Here is a 26,866-nt window from a genome sequence, read left to right as displayed (position 1 = left end):
GGAATTGCTTAATGAAGTCCTTTTCCAGAGCATTCCAGCTGGCCCATTGCCTAGTTTCATGCGAGGTGAAATATTCAAGAGCTTCTCTGCACAGGCTCCGTTGAAGAGCCGCATCAATAACGCTTCATCCCTCCAACCATTTGGTCAAACTAGGATATCATATGAGCCATAGGATTCCCCACTCCTCCGAAAGTATCAAATTTTGGGATCTTGAACCCATCTAGAATTTCCAAAATTGGGTGAATACACAGATCTTCATAACTAAGATCGGCGATGTAAAGGGACGCACCGGAGCTCTTTCATGGACTTCTTGATCTCTTGTTTTATGTCTACCTTTGCTTCTTCCTTCACCCTCCTTTCTATTTCTTGTTCCTTGTAATGGTCCAACTCAGAACTGTGCACGTCGTGCTCAGTAGGGACGGTAATCTTGAAAGTGCTCCTTTTGGGTAAGGGTGGTGCTACGGAAGGACTTTGGGTGTTTTGGGCATCTTTGTAATTTAGGGGGTAAGTATGAGGGTTGGTATTATGATTCAAGTGGTGGTGGGATGTTTGGGGATTAAAAGTGTTCTGATTTGGATTTTGACTTTGGTTTTGCGGTGGTGGAGTGGATTTAGGTTGGGTATTTTGAGGATGAGAGGTTATTTGGGGTTGTTGTTTTGAAAAGGAGGTGGAATTTGGTAGGATGGAAGCATATTGGTGGTTTTGGGTAGTCAGGTCTATAACGAACGAATTCTGAGCAGGTATAGATGGCTGATTCTGAGTCGGATCCATATTTGAGGAAGGGAAATAGATAGGAGGTCTCCCCTCAGCAACGTTAGCAGCAAAATTTGGCGGAGGAAGATCATGTCTCCTTTGCATTTCCATTCTCCTTTTTCAATTTGCTGCATCAGTTGCAAAATCAATTCATTCTAGTCCGCTATAGTGGGTTTACCCACCACAACGTCAGTGAGGCTCACTTCTTCATTGTTATCTCCCATTGTTGTCTTTCCTTTGTCTGAGCTTTGTATAAGGAAATAATGTGCAGGCCCTTTCGATATGGTGAAGTAAGGATGATCTGCAAGCTTAATCAACAAGATCAGTTCAAAATACCTGAGGAGGAAAACAACTCTAAGGCAGATTCGTTAGTTTGGATTCAGAATACCAAACACATAATATCACACATAGAGCAGATAAACAACAAGTTGCTATGTTTGAGGAATATCTTCAACCCATGAGTAGTTTGCTTGTTTTTAAATTGACATTATTTCAGAAAGGCTAAATTACATTTCTATGGTCTTCTGCATCTGTTCTCCGATGTCCGTTGATTTGGTCTTCTCATTTCCTTGTAATATGAAAGGGGGAAATGAATTTTTTTAATATGGGGGCCGGGCCTTGAAAGGCTGCCTACGTATCTCACAAGGAAAATTCAGGCCCAACATAGTTCGAGTGCAAAAGGGAAATATTTTCATTCATCCATTCGTTGGAATTACAAGGAAATGGAAAAAACAACCAAATCTTTAAAGACAAACTAATGACTCCATGTCAGTCATTTTCTTCTCTTCATCATCTTCATCTAGCCACGCGGAAAGGTCTCAACTTTAATGTTTCCCATGCCGATAAGGGATTCGAGGTCATGGAAAAAGTTGAGACACTTTTCAGTGTTGTGGTTTGTGGCATGATGATTATAGGGACAACGCTTTCGGATTTCGTGTTGAAGATAATATTGCATGTCCCCGTTCTTGTACTAATGGGTAAAGACGCCATTCTGTACCAAATCCGACTAGATTTCCCTTAGTGTTTTCTTGAAAGGTGTGAACGAGCAATGATAGAATTCGATCTTCTCTGTGACCGGTATGTCAAGACGCGGTTCATCACATGCAAGGATGACGTCATCACCCCAAGTGTTCAGAGTAATATTCATGCTGAATAAATAAAGGACTACGTTTTCAAACCCAACACATTCCTCTATTGTGTGCCCTTTCTCCCTGGAATGAAATTCACACGTCTTGCAGAGATCTCCTAATCCCGCATGGGGGGACGCCTTCTTAACGGGTCTTAGAAGGCCTCTAGACCGATAATGTTCGAAAATGAGAGCGCACGAAATGACCTCTATCTTCTTCTGGCCTTCGTGCAGATATGCCTCGAGAGAAATTTTGCTATCTCCATTTGCCAGACGTCCCTTAAAAGAAGGTGGGCAGACAAGTAACTCCTCATAACTTTTCTCCTCGTAACTTTATTCATTGATTTCCTCTTCGGGACTCTCAGGAGGAAAAAATAATTCATACAAACGCTTTCCGTTCTGCTTCTGCATATCGATCCTCTCTTCTTCACTTGGTTCAGCTTAAATACCCTTTCCGTTGATCATAGTGGCGATTTTGCCTTTCCTGAGACAGTAGAGTAATGTTTAGGATTTGGAGATGAGATTTGACTTTGGAGTGAGAAACTTAAGACTCAGAAAATTTTGGTCAGTCATTTGTGATAGTGACTTCTGTATATTTTTGATATTTCTAAAAAAGAGTGGGTTTCCAATATAATCTTTCGTAGCAACATAACACATAAAGAGTTAAGCACACATATATCACGTCCTAATCATGCATGTGACCCTTTGTACCAAGCGTAGGCCTAGAGATCTAAAGGATGTATTGCATCATTTAAATAAATTTTTGTATCCCCAAAAATAAACTTCACTAAAAATCATAGCATTCGTTACATAATTTCAATCAAACGAGGTACATTTCAGGGAGGGCTATATAATATGAATACAGATAGAAACCAATCCCACGTAGGGGAGTTAAAAGGTTGATGGCTCGGCTCCTCTTCTGGCTTTCTCTACTTCTTCACGAATCATGCACTTGCTTGTGAACGCGTACGGCTCAGCGGACAGAGCTTTGGAAGATGATGGTACAACTTGTAGAGTGCTCATCGTCCAGGGTCGCATCCAAATGCATCAGATAATCCCTTGTATCCGATAACTCTTGTGATGTCACAGCTAAAACTCTCTGACTTTCTAATTATTTGGACTGGCACTCTTGCTCCTTTCGCTGAAATTCTTGCTCCTTTCGGTCCCATTCTTGCTGAAAATGGTAAGCATGGATCTGAAGCCTTGTCTGTATGTCTTCAATTTCTCGACCTGCACATGGTGTTGGGTTCACTACACCAGAAAGATCATTCTGCAACCATTTCTTGTATTCGTCAACATACCTAGCTTCGTATCTGTTTTCAGCCATACCCCATTTAATGTTGACACGACTAACTCACCCCTGGAGGATGATATTGGCCAAAGGTATTTTGCCGCTCCTGCTGTAACTGACAACAAAAGAGCTAGCATCCCCTTGGACGGGTGTGATTTGTGTTCTACCAAATTGCCGCATCACCCTAGCTGGATTGTAGGGCCGCAATCCTCTTATGCCATGAAGGACTGAAAATGGAAGTTTGGCCCCCTTTGCTTCTATCCTCTCGGACTTGAAGTTAGGTAACATCCAATGCATATCTCCTTCTCTCAAATCATAAAATACCCTTGCCCACGCACCCCTGGTGGTATGAATTGGGAATCTGCGGACGCTTAGGTATAATTCATAATTATCGAGGGGACTCGTCTGGCTTGGCTTGTCCACCTCTTGTGATTGGGCACCATCCCTTTTGCAGAGATGCTCAATCATCCACCATTTAAGTAGAATGTTGCAACCTTGGAAAAACGGGAACCCGTTCTTACACCAACTCAAAGATAGATAAATGTCAGCCAAAATGACCTGGGCCAAACTACAACATTTCTTTTCTTCTTGTTTCTTAAAAATTCCTCTGAAGATGGCGTCTACTACCATCATGACCCGGGTGTTGATCTCCTTTCATTCATCTTCGGGAAATACAATTGTTCCTAAAATGCAGGCAGAGAACGCAATGACTTGAGTTTGTCTCCAAGTACTGTGATGGAATTCGTTTAGAAATTGTGCGAAGTAGCTATCGTGCCCCCATCTTTAGAAAAATCTCATTAGTGGTATACTTTGGGAATCTGACTCGTTAGCCCTTACCAGTGACAACATATCTCTTAATTATCCACTAGTTGACCTATCTGGCATAAGGATGTGATTATCGTGACATTTTCTCCTGTTGCCACATGTCCCGATAGAGTCCAAACAATCCTTAATTTCCTCTAGTGTTGGTGTTATTTTGACATTTCCAAATCAAAAAACCATCTTCTTATCATCCCAGAACGAGGTGATAACCTCGATAAACATGAGCCAAACCTTGAAGTCCATTATTGAAGGTAAGTGACCCAGGTAAATCGAGATTTCTCTCTTTTGACAATATTTGAGGTTGTCCCATCATATGCGGAGGATGTCTGGTGTCTTGGTGACCATGTTGAAATGGAGGAACTGACTCGACATCGAAAAAAACATACAACTAGTTAATTTCCACCCCCCACGATACAACAAACAGACAAAGATGCAACACATCCTTTAGATTTAACACACAAACATGATCGTCTTATTCCAATGTGCTATTTTGACTCAAAGCGGTCCTTTTAATGGCCCCAACACTCCTTGGGTGTTGGGTCGTCTTATTCCAATGCGCTATTTTTTAGGATTGGGTTTCGCTCTATCTTAGTTTAACTAGGAGTGGTTTGTATTTAGAGTGGAAAGGGTAACCCAAGAGGACTACTTGGGCTGGCACAGTTAACGATCGTTGACTATACAGTAGCCAACTACACTCGTCAGGGTTCCCCGAGAAATTTTTTTACTTAATGAATGACTGCGAACCCGCATAAAGTCCTTTTAGTGGAAATGAAATAATCGTCGTTTGACATAGTTATGATATGCCATGAATGCAACAATTCAATAAAGCGATAAACAGATGAACAGTTAAATCACATAGCCAAACACGTTAGTCTTAAGGTTAGAATCCTCTAATATCTCCAGCAGAGTCGCCATTTCTATTTTATTGAAAAAATATTTTTTGTAAGAGTTTTCAACTTTTTAGAGTCGCCACTAAATTTTGAGAAAATTAAGAAAACATTTGTTTAGTTTTCAAAAGACTTAACAAAAAATCTAGTCAAAACATGTAAGTGGTTCTGGGATTCACATTTATATTCTAGGAAGGTGTTAAGCACCTAAAATATCTGCCTACTTGCGGTTTTCTGGCAACTAAAATATTTAGCTAAAACTTTATGTCTAACTTAAATTTTTGAATTTGAAAATTTATTATAAGTTGTTTGAAATGGATTTAGCACTTTATCTAAGTGAAATACCTAACTGAAAAATTTGTTATCTTAATTTTTTTTTAACTTGATTCAATCTTAAGTTGCCAAAATATTACGACGTTCTACGGGGATTGGATTCTTCTAACTTTAAACCTAATAGCACATAAATATAAACAAATATACGATAAGAGAGAGAGAGATAGAGATTAGTTCCAACCCGAGTTCTGTCCGTCTTGACCGGAATTTGGACCCACCTGTTTTAAGTTTTTGGCCCATTTCCACCTGTCCTAAACTAAATTTAAAAAAACAAATACAAAAGGAAATATAACAAGGGCTTAGGCCCCAAAAACAACAAAATACAAAATCGGCAAAAATAAATTTTAGGCTCTTGTGGCCTAAATTCTTCGACTTTCGCCACCTCGATTTCTTTCAATTTGGGACCTATCCACCGATTTGGGTTGCTTTACTCAAATAAGAGGAATTGAGTCTTAATGACTCTCGCGAGATTCAAAGGAGGTGGGAGTTTATGATGCGCTCGAGCGGATTTCACATGCGAGAACAAAATAAAATAAAGATAAGAATTAGTACTCAGATATCACTTAAACAAATTTCCAACAAGTAAACCTATCATTGGAAGTTAAAGAAATTGACTAACTGCTGGCGAGATTATTTTAGAACTAAAGAGATTACATGATTAACAGACAAAACGAGGATTGAACAAACTCTTTATAAGCCCGTTTAACAACAGATGTAAACAAGAGAGTAAATCATAACAAAATAAAAAAAGAATTTAGAGGGGTGTATCATCTTATGAACTTGAGAGAACAAAGGAAAATGATAAATATATGCTGTCCCAAAATTCTGACAACCATTAAGTACTTTTCATGTATACTTTTTATTTGTCTACAAGAACTATAATACCTAAGAGAGGAAGCCTAGAGTTATTAAGAGATAAGAGGCAAAGTGGCAAACAATACTTATGACAAAGATGCATTTTGGACAAATTTTCATTTAGCTAGGACACCAGTGAACATGTCGTTCTACAAATTCCATCAAGGTAAAGGGGACGAAATGAAATCATGGTGGACACACACTTAACACATAAAATATAAATAAATTATTAGTCTCATAAGAATAAACCAACAAAATTTGTACTCTAACTCACATCTTCCATGATGAAACAAGGTCAAACCTACAACACTAACTTAAGACAACACGATATTCATGATGAGTAAGCTTAATCATAACGACGTATTATTTTTTTACAAAAAGGAAGCTTAGTGGTGAAAAGGGGTTTAAGCTAAGCTAAAAAAAAACAGGAATCAATTTTAAAATTTTATAGTAGATGCAGTAGGCATACGATATGTCGATCAGGATGGAAATAAATAAACTCATGCTAAATAGCATCTTAGAAACACATAAAAATGATAAGTAAAAGAGATGGAGCGTCACGGCCTTCTAAATACACATTTTGACAACTAGAACTTGGCCAATTTCCATAAGGCTGAGCAACAAAGAAAATATAACCAAGTGACGTTGGAACCTCCCATAGGAAAAGATCCTGAGCCTCAAAACTTAATCACATTTTAGAGACAAAGCAATAATGGAGGAACCCCAAACGGTAAGGCGATAAAGAAAAACATTGATTTCAGCAATTAAGACCACCGACATATAACACAATCGACCTGTCTCGAGCTAATGACCTCCTAAAACAAAATTTATTTATCAATCTTTACTAAAGCAACTCTCAAAATAACAAACAAAAAAGCTCATGTTGCAAGCAAGAATCAAACCACTGGTGACTCAAACAAATACATCCATGGAACACATACTTCTTTGCACACAAAAAAAATATAGTTTTAAATAAAAGAAAAGATGAGGAAGGCATTATGAGGAGGGGATATTACCTTTCAAGGTGAAGCGAACTTGACCAATAACAAGTTGAGGAGACTTTAACAGCACTAGAATGCAACTTTGTGGCCTTGGGTGAGCAAACAAAATAAGAAAATGACCGAGACTGAATAAAGGTGAGATTTTTTTTGGCTAGCCTCTTTGTGATTTTTCTTTTCCAACACTAAATGATCCTTAGGATTCTTGCCAAACCCCTTTTGTATATATATTCTATAACTATCTCCGATTAAAATCCAAAAAAATCTTCCAAGAAAATGAAAAACTTTCCAATTCAAGATTTTCCTCCTCTCTCCCCGAAAAAAGAAACACCGTATTCAAAAAGCCAAAGAGATAATATATAGGGATAACTTAGGGTTCAAAATGAAAGGGAAAAGGTCTCCAAATCAAATTCAGACCCATGAGATTTTCGTTCAAAAAAAAATCTAAATTTATGTCCCTAAAATAATATTCTCAAATGGAACGGCTAGAAATCGCGCGGAGGGCTCGGATTGATCATGCGTCCTTGTTGAGCCACGTGTCATCATATCCTGGCTCGCAAGGAGGAATTGTGCAGCTTGCTCAGCAAAACGGGTAGCAGGAATTTACAGAAATCTGCAAATCTGTACAGAATGAAGAAGGATACGATCGTCACGCGACGTGAACTTGTCGTTTAAGTTGACGTGACTGGCGCGAAGTCGCGAGTGCCGCTAGGGTCGTTTTACCGCTCACGCATCGCTGCTGAGGGAACGCCGTGAGGCTGCCACTAACGTGTAGGAGAGGGTGGGTGCTACACTGTTTTGATCTATTTGATTTTTTTATAGGGAAAACATATTTGGGTTGGGGCAGCTGATGGGGAAAAGGTTGGGCTGGAATTGAATTGAATTGGGTTGGATAATTTTGGCGTAAAGAAAGGGCTGAGGATGGGGATTAATAGGCTTCCGAAAATTTGAAATGGGGAAAAGCAGGATGATTGGAAATTGGCCAATAAGTGGTCCAAAATTGGTCTTTTAGTTAAGAAAATTTAGCCAAATAAAATAAATCTAATTGGAAAATTTGATTCAAATTTAAAAATAAGACGAATAATATAATTTATTAACAAGATACTTAAGGTTAACAAAATAAAATAATTAATTCGAATATAAACTAAAGATTCAAGATATAAGCTAAAATAATTAACCAAATATTTATATAAAACAAAATGTTACTATTATTATTATTATTCTTTTTTTCGTTTTTGAACATTGATAAAATTATAATATTTACGTAAGGCATATACATTAGCTAAAACAATATAAAAGGTGTCAAAAACTTATTCAAAATATTTTTAAAGCTAAAAATTTATTATTATTATCTTATTTTATATATATAATTAATTATTTTAAATTTTTTAAACTCAAGAAGATCGCTAGTTAATTACTATAGAGGAGAGTCAAAATTAGGTGTCAACACGTAGTCTGACCTACGGACCGTAGGTCCTTCCGTCGACTAAGACTTAACCAATTTTTCTAGGCTGAGATTTTTGAGAGTTTCTGACCCCATCGACGGATGTGCAGGACTGACCATGGGTCAGACTACGGTCCGTCGATTCCACCGTGTGTTGCACCTGATGATTTTTTTTTCTGAAAAACTTGTTTTTGGTCTGTTCTGGATATGGGGTGTTACATTATCTCTCCCTTGGGAACATTCGTCCTCGAATGAAGACTTAACTAGCTAGAATAGAGGGAGAGAGTTGAAAACCCTACTACTAAAAATAGAGAACTGAGTTTCTGACTAAATTGAGTTCGGAGAACATGCAAATACACTGAAATATAAGTACGAACTGAGGAAAGATGATTCTAAGACAGAATTCAAGCATGAATGAATGGAAAACTAAAGAAGAACTTTTACCTCAAGATGGAGTAGAATAGGAAGGAAAGAGGTGAGGATACTTGGATTTCATGGCTGCTTTTGCTTCCCAAGTAGCTCCCTCTATAGACTGACTCCTCCACAAAACCTTGACTGAAGCGACTTCTTTATTTCTCAACCTTCTAACCTGACGGTCAAGAATCTCAACTGGTACATTCTCATAAGAAAGACTATACTTCACCGCCACACACTATAATGGACCTATAGAGGCTGGGTCACCCACACACTTCTTCAAGAGTGAGATGTGGAAGACCAGATGCACCACTACTAAGTCTGCTGTTAACTCCAACTCATATGATACCTTGACAATCCACTTCAAGATCTTGTAAGGGACTCCATATCTAGGACTGAGTTTTCCTTTCTTGCCAAATCTCAACACCCCTTTCATAGGTGACACTTTCAGAAAAACCCAATCATCAACTTGGAACTCTAGTTCCCTTCTCCTTACATTTGCATAAGATTTTTGACGAATTTGGGTTGTTTTAAGTCTATCTCTAATGAGTTGAACTTTCTCCATAACATGAAGGACTGAATCTGGTCATATCAATTTTGCTTCACCTACTTCGAACCAACCAATAGGAGATCTACATCTACGCCCATACAAAGCCTCAAAAGGGGTCATCTGAATGCTAGAATGGTAGCTATTATTGTAGGCAAACTCAATCATAGGAAGGTGATCATCCCAACTACCTTTGAAATCGATCACACAAGCTCTCAACATATCCTCTAGGGTCTTAATAGTACGCGCTGCCTGTTCATCCGTCTGCGGATAAAATTATGTGCTAAGGTTAACTTGAGTACCAAGACCCTTCTGAAACGACTTCCAGAAAAAAGAGGTTAACTGAGGACCTCTATCTGAGATGATAGACAAAGGAACCCCATGAAACCTCACAATTTCATTAATGTAAAGCTTTGCATATCCCTCTGCCGAATCTGTAGTCATGACCGCCAAAAAGCAAGAAGACTTAATCATCTGATCAACTATCACCCAAATGGAGTCATGCTGTCTACGAGTATGCGGTAACCCTTTGATGAAATCCATATTGATTAATTCCCACTTTCAAGTAGGAATGTCGATCTCTTGAGTCATACCCCCTGGTTTCTGATGTCTACCTTGACTTGCTGACAATTGGGGCACTTACTTACAAAATCTGCTATATCCCTCTTCATTCCATTCCACCAATAGACTTCCCGCAGATCACGTTACATATTAGAAGCACCTGGGTGAATATAATATCTAGAGTTATGGGCTTCTGCAAGAATATGCTATCTCAACTTGGCCACATCAGGAACACACAATCTATCCTGGTAGCGAAGTACACCATCTCCCCTTTGGGAGAAAACCTCCACTCTCTGATTGTGGACTGCACCATTTAGTTCAAGCAAGATTGGATCACTACCTTGCTTTTCCTTAACCTACACTACCAAAGAAGTTTCTGCCCCGTTCTGAACTGTTACACCATTGTCTGATATTCTCATAAAGCAAACTCCAAAGCAAGCAAACCTGTGAACATCATTCACTTGCTCTTTTCTTTCTTCCTCAACATGGGATACACTACCCATAGATAGTCTATTAAGAGTGTTTGCAACTACATTCGCCTTACAAGGATGATAATGCACACTCATATCATAATCCTTAAGGAATTCAAGCAGTCTCCTCTGGCGAAGATTTAACTCTTATTTGTTGAAAACATACTGAAGGCTCTTATGGTCAGTCAACAAATCTACATGAACACCATACAAGTAGTGTCTCCATATCTTGAGTTCAAAAACCACTGATGAAAGCCGAGGTTATGAGTTGGATAGTTCTTATCTTGCACCTTAATCTGAGTAGAAGAATAAGCTATATCCTTATTTCACTGCATTAACACAAAACGAAAGGCCAACTCTGGATGCATCACAATAGATCACATAACCATCTGAACCCTCTGGTAGAGTAATAACAGGAGCGGTAGTCAATCTAGTTTTCAACTTCGCAAAACTATTCTCACAATCATCTGATCATTGAAACTTGACCATCTTCTCCGTCAACCTAGTCAATGGTGAGGCTATGGATGAAAATCCTTCCATGAACCTTCTGAAATAACCCTCTAGACCTAAGAAACTTCTGATGTCTATAGTAGAGGTAGGTCTAGGCCATTGTTTCACTATTTCTATCTTTTGTTAATCCACTCGAATCCCTTCGCTAGACGTAATGTGACCAAGGAAAGCAACAGATTGCAACCAAAACTCACATTTGCTAAACTTAGAGAATATCTAGCTATCCTTGAGAGTCTGTAGAACAATTCTCAAATGACTCGAATATTTTTTCTCATTCCTAGAATAAATGAGGATATCATCAATGAAGACGATAATAAACAAGTCCAAGTACTGCTTGAACACACTGTGCATCAAATCCATGAAAGCTGCAGGAGCAATGGTTAGTCCAAACGACATAACTACAAATACATAATGACTAAACTGAGTTCTGAAGGCTGTTTTTAGAATGTCCTATCTCTGACTCTGAGATGATGATAACTCGATCTTAGGTCTATCTTTGAATAATGACTAGCACCCTGAAGTTGGTCAAACAAGTCATCAGTCCTAGGAATGGGATACTTTTTCTTGATTGTACTATTGTTCAACTGTCTATAGTCAATGCAGATTCTGAGAGAACCATCTTTCTTATTTACGAACAACACTGGTGAAACCCATAGTGAAATGTTAGGTTTGATGAAACCCTTATCTAGAAGGTCTTTCAACATTTCTTTCAATTCTTTAAGCTCTACTGGAGCCATTCTGTAAGGTGGAATAGGAATAGGCTAGGTATCTAGAATTTTGTCAATTCCAAAGTTGATTTCCTTTTCAAGAGGAACTTTCGGAAGATCTACGGGAAAACTTCTGGAAATTCACTGACTACTGAACTAACTCAAGAGTTGGGGTTTCAAAGGTAGAATCCTTAACCCGAACTAGATGATAGAGATAACCCTTAGAGATCATCATGCTGGCCTTAAGGTAAGAAATAAATCAACCCATAGGCGCTAAGCTACTACTCTTCTATTCTAAGATTGGTTCATTTGGAAATAAATAAAGAACAATCCTACTTTTACAATCGATTGAGGTATAACATGAATGTAACCAATCTATGCCTATAATGACATCGAAGTCTACCATTTCTAACTCTACTAGATCTGTCGAGGTGACTTTCTGAGAGACAGTGATAGGGCAATATCTGTATAGCCGTCTAGATATAAATGGGTCACCAACTAAAGTAGATACTAAGAAAGATTCTGAGAGAGTTTCTGGATTGACACTTAATTGGACTGCTGTGCAAGGAGTTACAAAAGAAAGAGTATCCCCTGGATCTAACAATGCTAAACATCAAGGTCAAATACTCGTAACGTACCAGTGACTACATCAGGAGAACCTTCCTGATAACAGCGAGCCTGAAGAGCATAAAGTCTGTTCATCCTACCAAAGTCACGGACCCTTGCTGGTTCTTATCCAGCAATTTCATTCGGAGGAGCCTGAACCCAATTGTTCTGATGGGTCATACTCTGATCCAAAATCATTATGGCATTTCTAAACTCAGCATTGGAGACTTCTTGATCTGGGATTGGAGGAGTTGTGTTTGCACTCCTGAAATTTGCATTCCTAGCGTTAGCTCTACGAAGAGGCATGATCTGAAACGTAGAACGTCTCTTTAGAATGGGATTTGATCATACCTTATGCACGATTAGAGTGACAACAAAGTGAAGTTTTCCTAAAACACTTCATATCCTCCCTCTCATTACATGTGGTGCACTTCACACCCATGAAAAGGACTCTACTTAGTGCGGATTTTCAGACATCCTAAGACTCTTAAACCTAGTGCTCACGCCTCGAGCTACCTCTAAGACGCGGACATGGAACCTACGACCAAAAGTGATCCCAAGCTAACCCTGCTAGCATGATCATGAGCGTACTAAAGAATAATAAATTGTTGTGGAAGCTAAATCATACTTAAAATGAAAATATGGGGAATATTCATATGCTAAATCTGAGATAGATGAAAAATGATGAGTTTAATACAAAGAAAATATCAACTCAACGCTAAGCTGAAACTAACTATGTCTGAAATAAGCCTCTAAACTGGACTAGAAATACTGGGAGAAGCCCTTACTAAATCTAGCAAAAGTGAAACTAAATGACTAAAAGACTTAAATAAAACTCATGACTGTTGTCCTCGGAAAATGAGGACTCACCACAGAATTTACTAAACTTGAGATCGGAAATTGATCTATGCGTGACCTGCAAGCTGAGATCCTGAACCTACATCACGAGAATATGTAGCGCACGTATGATTCATATACTTGGAGGTAGTGAGCACGTAGGATAGAGTAAAGCTGAAATATACCATAACTGATCAAGCACAAAAGTAAGTATAATAATTTGTACATGATATACTAAAATCTGAGATAACTGGATGTAACGACAAATTTATAACATGCTAAAATTGAATATTGAATATATTGATAAATGGTTAATGCAATAGAGTCTGACTTAACTATGAGAGCTATTAATAACCGACAATAAAACTACTTGAGCTAAATGTGGAGTCCGATGTATACGTCTCATCGAGAGGACCCAATATACCCTTCCATAGGTATAAAGACATGCTGGCGTGATCACTAAACTGATTACCCACAAAGGGGACTTACAACCTATTTGGCTAGTAGATCTGGGACTAATGGTACGCTGAACCCCAGTCCAACTCGGTATTATACTACTCCCAATGAATTACGTAAATAACTGATTATGACTAAGTTTCTGTAAATACTGGATAGCTCAAAACTAAACATGCAAACTGAGAATGCAACAATTAATCTAGTTATTATGCATTTATAACTAAGGCATGTTTATCTGAAGTAACTGAAATATCTGACCTAGCATGTGTAATTCAAGAACAAAAGAAATACATAGCTAGGGTTCTGAAATTCATGCGATCAACTAAATAATAACATGACAATTTGATTTTGAACATATAACTTAAAATTTCATGAAGTTCTGTTGAAGTTTTAGAAACCCTAGGTTTAATCATAATAAGAGAATCAAGAACTGACTGAAACTAGGGACCCAATGGTTTAAAGGAACCCACTAGTAAGATCCCAGATACCTGGTGATGAAATTCACGAACAAATACTTAGGTTTTGGGGCTTGCATTGCTGGAAACTTGTTGCATTCTTGAACTAGGGTTCTTGAGCTTTTTCTCCTTTTTTGCTTCTAATTTTCTAACGTTTGATTTATGATTTGACTTAGGTAAATATTAGTTATGTTTCTAGGCTTGAACGGACTAAAATCAATTATTTGGGGTCAAAACAATGTATCTTAAGGTTTAAATGAAGTGGAAAAAGACAAAAATACCTCTGGGTAAGTTTTTGTCGATCCAAAAATCAACTAGGACTGACGGTCCGTCGTTCTATCGATGGTCCATCATTTTGTCCGTAGGTAGGGACTGTTCAACAGGCCTTTACTAAAACAGACATAACTAAAATCCATGATTTGGGATCAAAACAACGTATCTTAAGGTTTAAACGAAGTGGAAAAAGACAAAAATTCCCCTGGGTAAGTTTCTGTCGGTCCAAAAATCAACCAGGACTGACGGTCTGTCGTTCTATCGATGGTCCGTAGGTTGGTCCGTAGGTTGGGCCTATTCAACAGGCTCAAGAACAAAGGCAGTTCACCCGAATTGGTGAAATAAAACTAAGTGTTGGAAGACAGCTAAAATATTCTAAGTGTTGGAAGCTGGCAGAAATATTCCAAGTGTTGGAATGAAGCCTGAAATATTATAAGTGTTAGAATATTAGTATTTCGTGTAGATAAGAATGTAATTTGAATTAGATTCTATCTGTTAGAAATATAGCTGTTAGAAAGTTAGTTTTGAACCCTGTGATGACAAGTGTCGGACAGGTGTCATTTATAACTGCCGCATGTAATTGTCATTGTGCAGAATTTTTGTTTAAAGGTGGAAGGCTTAGACAGAGTGTTTTTAGCCTTAGACTAATTCGTGAAGCCTTCCTTTGTATTAATTACAGATTAATAAAGGTTGGGACAGGTTCCTGTAAATTCTGCTTGCTGTTTGACTTTGCTGTTTAAGTATTTCTATACTTAGTCAATTTCGTGGGTGTAAGTAGGCTAAGTGTTACAGACGTTTGTAAGACTGCCTAGAGTGGTGTGCGATAAAAATAAATTGACCCTCTTTCAATGCAAAACTTTTTGATCGAAGGTCTGATTTTAGCAAGGTTGGTGGATATGGAAAGCTAATTCAATTATCTATCTGATGATGTGTCATGGTACACCCAACGCATTTTGTCCTAAGATTTATAATCATTTGAAGTGACCCTACTTCATTTCCCCCCTAACTGGCTGCTAATTCCCACCTACGATCAGACCTACGGTCCGTGGTTCCACCTACGGACCGTGCTGTTCATCCGTGGATCTTGTCAAACAGTGGATGAATGGGGTGTCGATCGACGGTCACGGAATACGGACCGTAGTCCGACCTACGGACCATAGGTATGTCGGTCGATCAAGACTTAACCTATTTTCCTGGGCTGAGATTTTTGGGAGTTTCTGACCCCATTGATGGATATGCAAGATGGACCATGGGTCAGGATATGGTCAGTCGATGCCACCATTGGTTGCACCTACATATTTTTTTCTGAAAAGCTAGTTTTTGGTCTGTTTTTTATATTGGGTGTTACACTATAAGTGATTTATGGTTAAATGATTTACCCTATTCGTTATACCGTTAGTGTCTCTTATCATGCTTTCAATCGGTTAAACACATTCTCTTACTCGTTGAACTTATTACTTTCCGCTTTTTAGTCTGAAATTGAAATTGTGATAAATAAACTAATTATTTATTTAAAAGTTTGCATTATAACTTACTATCTCTCTTGTAATTGTTTCAGCAGACTTTGCACCTCTAGTTTGCAGCGAGCCACCCTTAAGACTGCATCTAGACATTTTTGCTTGGTCTGATATTGCCTTAAACTTGTATGTGTTCCAATACAGACCCAGTTCATCAAAAACGTGCGGCAACATCAAATCCGGACGTTCAACACTATCCTGAACTTTCTTTAGCCAAGTACACAGTATGGAGGATGCCTTCCTCTCAAATGTGCTCTTAATGACCTGCTTGTACCTCGACTTCCAAGTACACATAGTCTAAATAAAAAATTGAATAACGTGAATGAGATCGATGGTAAAAAAGTAAAGTATACTAAACTTAACTAAAAATATATACCTTAAAGTTATTAAACATCGCCTCACATATACTAATTTGGGATCTCTCCCCAAGAGTGATAAACTTGTGTTTAAAGTCTTCTAACAGAGTCTTTTAAAGCCCGGGTAACACCCTTTTCTGTATGTAACCTTCAAAACACGCTATGAATATGTTAGTTCATGAATAATATATTAAGTATAGGGCAATAAATAAAATAAACTAACAAATAGATAACAAAATAAACTTACGATGATCCATTCGGCTCAATCATGAATCTACCAGGTCAGTCCTTCTAGCCAGGAACTAAAAAGGGATCAAATCATTCTGGAGTAGCACTAGATGTACCTGTCATTGAGGGTGATACATGAGGATGCACATAATCTGAGTCAAAGGAGACGTACTGGCCATAGAATTTTACTATGCTCGCTACAAGTGAGAGATAGAGTACCTGACCATACGGGTCGTCCTAGATGAATAGCCTGTAAAGGTATGTCCTCGTAGCATACTGAAGGCAATGTTTATGAAGTAGAGGAAGCACTGACTGGTCAAAAATAATTATAATATTGTTGAGGATCCACAATACCAAACGAAACAACAATTATATGTGTATCATGGTTGATGCGCTCTGGTGCAGAACAAATAGATCCTAATATCCCTAGGATCTATGGGTCTCATAGACTTCTTCTTTGTAGCCTATTTAGTTTGTCTAACTCCAAGATGTTTGTGTTTTCTATCACAATCATCGCCTAATAACATCTATATGCAAATTTATGTGTATAATATATATAAAAATCTTAAATTCAATAAAATTAGCAAAATACACTAACTTATATATATTTACATACATACATACATATCCAGTAGCTAGCTTTCATTCTAGACTATTCTTCCTCGCTTATTTCAATACCATCATTCTCCCTTCTTCCTCCTCGGTTGTTTCATTTTCATTACTATCCTATTCTTCATTATCAAATGATTCATTTTCTTCATTCTCAGATATTTCTTCCTCAACATTCAATATCTCAACATCAGATACTTCTTCTAATATGTGTTGAGGATGTTGTAGTGTGTTTTCCAATCCAACATCAACTTGTTGAACAATTGTAACATATTTTTGATACTCCACTTATAAGACATTGTCAATTTCAATTCTTCCCACATTATTACTTTTCATTACAATCCATCAATCAGTGTTGTCTCTATGCAATGGATATGAAGCGTAATACACTTGTTTAGCATTTTGTGTAATGATAAAAGGATCATTTCTTCTTATTTCGTGGTGTGATTAAATTCAATTATATTATGTTTATGGTACACCTTTGTTCTTCTATGTGATGGGTCAAACCACTCACACCGAAACAATACAATTTTCTTCTTAGGCCAACCTGGATATCTCACTTCAATAATCTCATGAATGACACTACGATATTCATGTTTGGTCACTACCATCAACATTATCTTGTATGTAGACATCACTATAATTTGTTTTATTGTTCTTATAAACTTCTTCAGTTTGAAACTTAAATCCAATGACACAATACTATTCATTGTCAGTATATGAGATTTCGATCCAAGTGCTACTTCTTTCACTAATTGCAAATGTTGGACACTTGAGTATTCATCGTAAACCTACGTGATTGTTATTTCAAGTTATATAATTTTGTGTAACAAATTATTAAATACTAGTGATTGCACACTTACATAGTTTTATAGCCATATTTGGAAAATTCTATACAGATGGTTTCCTTACCCCATGTGTTTACGAACAAGTTGACCATTTTACATTCAAGTATTTCGTTAGTTAATGAACCCTTATATATTAGTATGTAATATCAGGTGACAATTTTAGCACTTACTTAATAGATGGGTGAATCTCGTTACAGTTAAGCAAAATATGTATCACAATCGATTGCATTTCTATATAAGTGAAGCCCCGCTTTTCACTTTTTTTAGATTCTCAAACATTTTAATTAAAAATTGATATCAGTAGAATGAAGGATCAATATCGCCTTCATCATTCTGACTGGTCCTGTTTCTTCACCTTGACACATCATCACCAAAGAAGTAATAACAAAAATCACTAGTTTCTCTCCCAATATGACCTTGAACAAATGATCATGCGATCTTTCCCCTTTCACATATACAAAATGGGGGTTTTGCGGCAATTTTTTTAGAGGCAAATAATGATTTGCCGCTAATTAATTCTTTAAGCTGAAATTTTAGTGGAATATGAAAAATAGCTAGTAAAAGGTATTGGTTTAGTAACAATTAAATATTAGCCAGTAAAAGATATTTTTAAAGTGAGTTAAAATAATTATCTCATAAAAGGTACTAATAAACGCAACTTTCATCTTCTTTTTTTAGGTTTCACTCCAATTTTTGTACTACAATCAGCTATTCCCTCCAAAGGTTAATAAGAAAAAATAAAAACAAAACCTATTCCTCTGTATCATCGATAGTTCTCTTCTCTCTAATGCTCTGCTCATCTTCTCAATGCAAAACGATTAAGGTAAGACTTCAAACTCTCCATCTTCAGAATTAATATAAGGTTTCAATTTTATATTCACGGTGCACAAAGAGACCGCCAAGATTTTTCTGTAATGGGCTATATTTTTGGATCAAGTTTGTTATATTTTTGAACAAGAATTGATTTTTCAAATCTTCTCAAGGTTTCTTAATTTTTTTTCTTATTTTACGCTTTTCTGGTAGGTTTTACAGAATTCACCTTGTAATTCACTTTGTTGGATGAAATCCTACTTTCAGGTACTCAAATTAGATAGGGAAATTTATACAGCAAGTTTTTATCCTATATTCGCTGAGCATGCTTTGTGATTCCTGCGTGCTATTAATTTGATGTGCAATTGATTGAATTGATTACTGTATGCCTAAGGTTGATGTTAATGTATTTAACTATTTGTGATTGTTCGAGTGTTTTCGATTGTATTGGATGAATATCACGATCTGTGTCTGTTTTTCTGAAATTTTCCTTTCCTTTTATAATTTTTTTGAAACCTTTCTCTGTTTTTCACTGTTCTATATCATTTTTTTTTATGTTTATCACTCTCCAAAGTACTACACTTGAGGAAGTTTTGTGTTGTAGCTGTTAGATGTTAGACAAGTTTTGGTATTGACTTGAACTATAAAGAAATAAAAGCAGTTAAGTTCTCCAAGTTATAACGATACGTTCTTACGGATCATGTTTTTTCATTGATCAAGTGAGCCCTTACATTTCTTTTTTTCCCAAGTTTGATAAACATGACCCTAGAGGAAGTTGTGTTCTATAGTTTTTAAGTTTATAGGTAGTTATGGTAGTAATTTGAATAAAACGATCAAGTTGAGTCAGTAAATACCATTTGTGTGATGTAATGCTACTGTAGAACTGAGTTGTTATCAATTAGCCTGTTCACTTAAATTGTGATTTGAATAAATTTATTTCATCGTCAAGCTAAAAATTTTCTATTTACATCTTCACCCTAACATTATTCGGATATATCATAGGCTCTGTATACCTTAACTGTAGTGCTACTTTAGAACTGAGTCATTATCAATCAGCTTGTTGACTTATATTTTGAGTTGAATAATGTTATTTCATCGTCAAGCTAAAATTATTCTATTTTCATCGCCAACCTAGCATTATTCAAATAAGTCAGAAGCTCCGCATTACTTCAATGTCAAAAGTAAACATCTGTAAATTACAAATAGAAAATCAGATTTAGTTTCAGTAATTTTTTCTTTCAATGTGAATAGCTAAAATCTGTAAATTTAGATACAAAATCTGTAAATGGTATGTTTTACAGCATTCACCTTGTCACTCACTATTCGTTGGACAAAATCCACTTACATGTACTCAAATTAGATAGGGAAATTTGTACAGTATGTTTTTTCCTATATTTGCTAAGCGTGTTTTGTAATTTCTGCGTGCTATTAATTTGATGTGCAATTGATTGAATTGATTACTGTATGTCTAAGGTTGATGTTAATATATTCAACCATTCGTGATTGTTCGAATTTTATCAATTGTATTGGGTGAATATCACAATCTACAATTTTTCTCTATTTTTCTCAAATTTTCCTTTTCTTCTATAATGTTTTTGAAATCTGTCTTTGTGTTTCTCTGTTCTGTATCAATTTTTCTGTTTGTCTCTCTCTAAAGTACTACTCTTGACGAAATTTTGTGTTTTCGCTGCTAGAAGTTTGACAAGTTTTGGTATCACTTTAAACTATATAGCTATAAAAGCAATGAAGTTCTCCAAGGTATAACGATATGGTCTTCTGCATCTTGTTTGTCGCTTCGATCAAGCGAGTCCTTATCCTATTTTAATTTATGGATTTGATTAACATGACTCAAGATGAAGTTCTGTTCTGTAGTTTTTAAGGTTTTGGGTTGTTCTGGTAGTGATTTGAATAAGACGATCAAGTTGAATAAGAAAATATCATTTTGTGATGTAGTGTTACTCTAGAACTGAGTTATTATCAATCAACATGTAACTTAAATCAAAAGCTCTCTAAACCTAAACTGTCAAAAGCTAAAATCTATTAATTCCATATTAAAAATCAGAGTTAGTTTCAGTAGTTTCTATTTCAATATGAATAACTAAAATCTGTAAATTGAAGATACAATTATATGGTAGACACAACTTGCTTGTAACATTATAATGATTTCAGCTTTACTAGAACTACTTCAATAATTTTGTGTCGCCCAGCTGACCTCCACGGACCAACCAATACACATTTAGCCATCCTATCTGTCTTGACCAAACGATATCGATAAACTGACACTTAAAGAAAAAGGTGATCAATTGTCTTAAGTGTCTGATACTTAAACATACAACCAGGGTCAGTTTGTACACCCACGTTCTCAATATTCATCACTTCCTTATATGTTAATCTAGTAGTAGTAGTTTCGTCTTTGGCCTCCAAATTCTTTTTAGTAGTCCATGAAGATCTTTTGCTAACCTTATCATAACTTGATTCCAATAGAACATATGTTTTGTCTTGTGCATTTTGTTTTTCTTTAGATATGAAAGATATTACTGCTTGAGGATTTCTCAGTTCATTTTCTAAATATTGTTCTTTGTTTAAATAAGCATCTTTTACTTATACAATCTTGAAGTTGAGTGTGTCTTTGAAAGAAAACTTTTAATAAAGCATTCTAAGTTTTTCATCTGTTTTGAGATAATTTAATATATGAATATCATTAGAATCAGATCTTTGTTGGATAGTTTGAATTATTAAAATGAAATCTTTGAGTTATGTAATTATACTAATTATGTATTTTCACCATTTTTTACCAACATATCTTTAGTTTTAACAGTAATTGCTGAAAAAATAATATCTTGAACTTTATGGACAGTCCTAGTAATAAAAAGTGGATGTATTGTGATAGAGTTGGTAAAGAGTACATTGATTGTGTAATGACTTTATAAATCATGCTTTTTCTAAAAAATAAGATGGAGAGAAAATTGCATGTCCTTGTACAGGATGTGTGCTTTTCCATCAAGTAGATCAGGCCACAATATACGACCATCTTGTGGTTAATGGCATTTTGTTATCATATGATACTTGGTTTTGTCACGGAGAGTCTCTAAATAGATCAGAAAGTTCTCAAGTAACTAATTGCAACCAGTCAAATTTGAGGAGTGGTGATGAGAGGAATGATACGAGATGTTTTTGGAGGTGATACACATTTCATGAATAACGATGCGAATGAAAAGGGCGAGATGGATCAAACCATAATTCCATATACTACAAAAAAATTTGAAATAAAACTCATCCAGAGATGGATACATTTGAACATCTCATGAAGGAGGCAAATGAAGAACTATATCCTGGATGTAAGAATTTTAGCAAATTGTCATTTTGCTACATATCTATCGTACAAAATGCATGTTCAAATGGTCAAATGAATCTTTTGATTCTTTGCTTAAAATATTGAAGAATATGTTGCCTGAAGGGGAAAAATTACCTCCTTATTTTTATGATACAAAAAAGATAGTTGAAGGTTTGGGATTAACGTATGAAAAGATTCATGCATGTTCAAACGAGTGCATGCTTTTCAGAAAAGTTGCTGCTAAGGATGTCAATGAATATAAGATTTTTTTTGGGGCTTCTAGATGGAAAAATATGCTAAAAAAATTCCAGCAAAGTTCTGAAGGTATTTTCCTTTAAATCTAAGGTTGCAGAGATTATTTATGTCTTCAAAACTTATAATGAAATGCGATGGCATCACGACGAGCGCAAAAAAGATGGAATTCTACGACATCCTGCAGATAATGAAGCTTGGAAATGTTTTGATAGTAAATATCATGAATTTGCTAGAGATCCTAGAAATATACATTGGGGATTAGCTTCTGATGGGTTTAAACCATTTTGCACAATGCGAAGTGTTCATAGTACATAGTAGTAATTTTAATGCCATATAATCTTCCACCATGGATGTCAATGAAGGAAGAGTTTTTCATTCTGTCTTTACTTATTCCTGGACCAAAATCACCTGGAAATAATATTGATGTATTTCTACAACCCTTAATAGAAGAGTTAAATGAATTGTGGGACGTTGGGGTTGACACGTATGATGCCTCTACAAAGGAGAGATTTCAAATGCAAGTAGCTCTCATGTGGACCATAAATGATTTTCCAGCATCTGGTACTCTCTCTGGATGGAGCCCTTATGGTCGGTTTGCATGCCCTTCTTGCAATATAAACACTCAATTTTAATGGCTCAAACATGGCAGGAAAATTTTTTTCATGGGACATCGACGTTTCTTAGAGTCTAATCACAAATATATAAATGATGCACAATCATTTGATGGTGCTAAATAAACAAGACATGCTCCTTGCGTAGTATCTGGGTCACAAGTGTTCGATCAATTTAAAGATATAAAGTTTACGCTCCTTGCGTAGTATCTGGGTCACAAGTGTTCGATCAATTTAAAGATATAATGTTACTCTTGTCTACTTAAGTAAAGAGGTAAGTGAGGTGGTAAAAAACACATGGAAAAAGAAGAGCATATTTTTTTTATCTTCCTTATTGGGAGTATAACTTGGTGTGCCATAATCTTAATGTAATGCAGATAGAAAAGAATGTGTGTATTATATACATAATTGGGTGTTAGTAAAAAGTCAAAAGACAATCTGGAAGCACGATTGGACTTCAAGGAGATGAAAATAAGACCAAGCTTATAGCCGTAATATTGAGATAGTGGGAGAGCATATCTTCCTCCTACTTATTTTACAATTTCTTCAAATGAAAATGAGATGTTTTATGAAGTATTACAAAATGCCAAATTTCCACATGGCTATGCGTCTAATATCTCACGTTGGATTCGCAAATGAAAGCTATCTGGGCTAAAAGCTCATGATTGTCATGTAATAATGTAAGAACTTCCTCTCGCCTTGCGGAGATCAACAAAAAAAAAGTTAAATTTGTTTTAATTGAACTGTGTACACACTTTCGTGTTTGTGTAGCAAAGTTCTGAAAGTAGAATACGTAAATTCAATTAAAAAAAAATTCCATAAAAGTTGTCTTCTATGGACAAACTCTTCCCCCAGGATTTTTTTACTATTATGGTAGACTTAGTTAGTCACTTAGAAACTGAGGCTAAACTTGCGCATCCAGTACATTATCGTGATGTACCTAATTGAGAGGTATGTAGAATATCATCGAATCTTTATTGTAAATATCTTTAAAAGTTAAAGATTATAATATCAGTCTAATAACATTGCTATATTCCATAGGCATTTGGGTACTTTAAAATCATATGTTCGTTATCGTGCATGTACGGAAGGTTCAATAGCAGAAGCATATATAGCAAATCAGTGTTTGGCATTTTGCTCTCGATATTTGGAGGGTGGAATTTCAAGGTCTTATTGTTCAACAAATTGCGATGATGAAATTGATAATGAGACTAGTAGGGAAGAATGCCTTTTTCCCACTACTGGAGAGTCATATGGTGGAGTAGATGTATTTGAAATGGATGAAAAAACATTACTGCAAGCACATCGACATGTTCTCTTCAATTGTGAGTTAGAGGTGGTTGAAAATTTTAAAAAGTAAGTGTTAATTCTATGGTTGATTATGTTTTTATTACTTTATTGTATAACAAAATTGATATATTTGACTTACACCAATCGAGAACATATTTATGAAATTAAGAGATCGCTTCGCAAGCGCTGTTTGACACAACATCAATTGGATCGCATGCATTTCGATACATTTAGTGAGTGGTTCAATGAGAAAGTGAGTAATAGGACTAAATCATATTTTTTTTCTCTCAAATTATTGTACTCATAGTTATATCAACATTCATAGTTGTATCTTTCTATTTTATTAGATAAATGAGTCGGAGGGCACATCTGACATCTTAAAGAATGTTAAAGTCCTTGCAAAAAGGTTGAGTTACATTGCAAAAAGATTCAGTGCATACAATGTAAATAATGGGTATCGATTTCGAACAAAACAAAGTGAAGATTCCTTAGAGACACAAAATAGTGGTGTTATGTTCTTTTCAATGACTGCGAGCTATGCAAGTTCAAGTAACAATGCTATAAGTTTACAAATGTCATATTATGGAAGATTGAATGACATTGTGGAGTTCAAATATTATGAGGAATTTAAGGTTGTATTATTTGAGTGCGATTGGGTTGATGTAACCAAAGGTAGAGGAGTAATGGAAGATGACTTAGGTTTCACACTTGTAAATTTTTCATGCCTGGCAAATATTGGTGATCAAGAACATCATGAACCCGTTATTTTTGCAGAACAAGCGCAACAAGTAATATATGTTAAAGATCCTCAATATCATGAATGGTTTGTTCCTAGATTAATTAAACCTCGAGTCATTTTTGATATGTGAGAGGAAAATAGTGTACAATTTGAGTCATCAATGCAGAGTGATTGCATTAACTTGACTATCTTAGAAAATTCTCATATTTCGGAATATGAGAATCATTATTGGGTAACAAGTGTAGTCGATGGGATAGTAATTGATACGAAGGCCATACTCAATTTTTTCCAAATGATGGTGAAGCTAATCTTGAGGAAGGATATTGTAATGAAAATGAAAGGGATCCTGAATAATAGGTTGATGTTACAAAATATACTTTTTATAGGTGTTACTGAATAACCTTTAGGAATTTTTTTATAGAGAAATTCGAATAAAATATCTTTTTGAAATTTCATTCAATTTATTTAATTTTATAAAAGATGCTTGTAAGTCGGATATGAAATTTTCATGTTTGTGTTCATTGATTATTGAATGTTTAGACTGATTGTTTGGTTCTTGCTGAAACATATATTTTTTATTTTGTTCATGTGATTGTGAAGTTTATATGTGTTGTTATGAGTTGGATTGTTTAAATTTCTAGTTCATTTGTATGTGATTCACAACGTTAGATGAGTATGGCAGTTCTTTTAGTATGTGTCATGTTATTATGCAATCTGTGAAACTAAGTGCAGCTAGACAAGGAAGTATGCGAACTAGAGGTCACAACAAACTGGACATGCAACTACAAAATGATAAAGATCTACGACAATATGTTGAGAAGTTTCAAGATGAAAGGAACATCGATTGAGCCCAATCTTATTGAGCAGTTAATAAGTAGTCAGAATCACTTTGAAACTCAAGATCATGATGTTCATTCTAATGAGTTGAATATTTCTGTCGATGGCAATGAAGAATCTGGTAATAGTTTTTCTATACTTCTTATTAGTTTTACATGCTCGGAAATTGTAGTGCAACTATGTTAAAAAATTCTAGAATCAACCTTTTTTTTTTTTTTTTATCTTGAAGCCATTAATACTTCCTTTGCTACAAATTAAAATGTCCAAAGCTCAACAAACTTCAATAGTTGGCTGTTCATGAATAAGACTGCCTCTTATTTATGTCATGATACTATTATTAAATAAATTCTAAAGAGTCTCTCAATTGTTTTACGATGTATTTTTTTTATCAATTGATTGCCTTTAGATCTTTTCCTTTCTAGGTAATCAAGAGACAAGAAATGTGCGTGGAACTTCCTCCAGGGAAGACAATTGACGTGTCATTTAATATTCGCAACCAGCCTGTTGGAAAAGAAGGTCGAACGCTTTCTAGCTTTGTAGGAATCATTGCAAGGACTCCAGAATTAATACCTTTACACGTAGATGATTGGAGAAATTTTGACAATGAAAAAAAGAAGAAATTGTTGAATTTTGTGAGGGTATGAATTATGATGTAGTTATTATTATGAAGTGAAGAAGATAATATTTTTATACGTGATGTTATTTCCCAAATGTTGGCTTTTATTTTTTTCAAAAGAAGTTCACTTTCCCAAAATACGGAGAAGACTTTGTCTTAAAGTCTACGAAAGAAATAGAAAGAATACAAGTGCTCCTTAAAAGGTGACTATCTTCCAAAGTATAAGACTAATGATGCTTTGTTGAAAAATATACCAAGTCATATACCGAGAGATCAATGGAGTGGTCTTGTTTCTTATTGGCTTTTTGAGAAATCTAAGGCATAAAAAATCCTTGAAAACATATTCCTTGTTGCTAATTTTAATAGTGTTTAGATTACTTTATGATCAATTTTCCAATGTAATTCATAAGATATCGTTTAATTTTTCAATGACATAGACGTACCCAAGCAAATAAAAATAACACAACCAAG

General features: G+C 35.7%; 1 protein-coding gene and 1 pseudogene across 2 annotated transcripts; one reads left to right on the top strand and one right to left on the bottom strand.

Annotated features, from left to right (window-relative positions):
* Positions 1–1,525: 1,525 nt before the first annotated feature.
* Positions 1,526–2,344, bottom strand: LOC107002112 (annotated as a pseudogene).
* Positions 2,345–18,561: 16,217 nt separating this feature from the next.
* LOC107001900 lies at positions 18,562–26,471 on the top strand. 2 transcript variants are annotated; one of them, XM_027912225.1, is made up of 4 exons: positions 18,562–18,726; positions 18,927–18,980; positions 25,675–25,900; positions 26,186–26,471. In XM_027912225.1, the coding sequence occupies exons 1-4, from the start codon at positions 18,691–18,693 to the stop codon at positions 26,203–26,205; spliced, it is 336 nt and encodes a 111-aa protein (XP_027768026.1). In that variant the 5' UTR covers positions 18,562–18,690; the 3' UTR covers positions 26,206–26,471. The 2 variants fall into 2 exon arrangements, with proteins under 2 accessions (XP_027768026.1, XP_015055338.1); XM_015199852.2 differs by having other exon boundaries at positions 18,567–18,726; positions 26,202–26,471.
* Positions 26,472–26,866: the final 395 nt, after the last annotated feature.

The sequence above is a fragment of the Solanum pennellii genome, chromosome 10 (assembly GCF_001406875.1).
Source record: "Solanum pennellii chromosome 10, SPENNV200".
NCBI classification, from domain to species: domain Eukaryota; kingdom Viridiplantae; phylum Streptophyta; class Magnoliopsida; order Solanales; family Solanaceae; genus Solanum; species Solanum pennellii.
The sequence above is the reverse complement of the archived record's forward strand: the minus strand, read 5'-3'. Positions and strand labels throughout refer to the sequence as shown.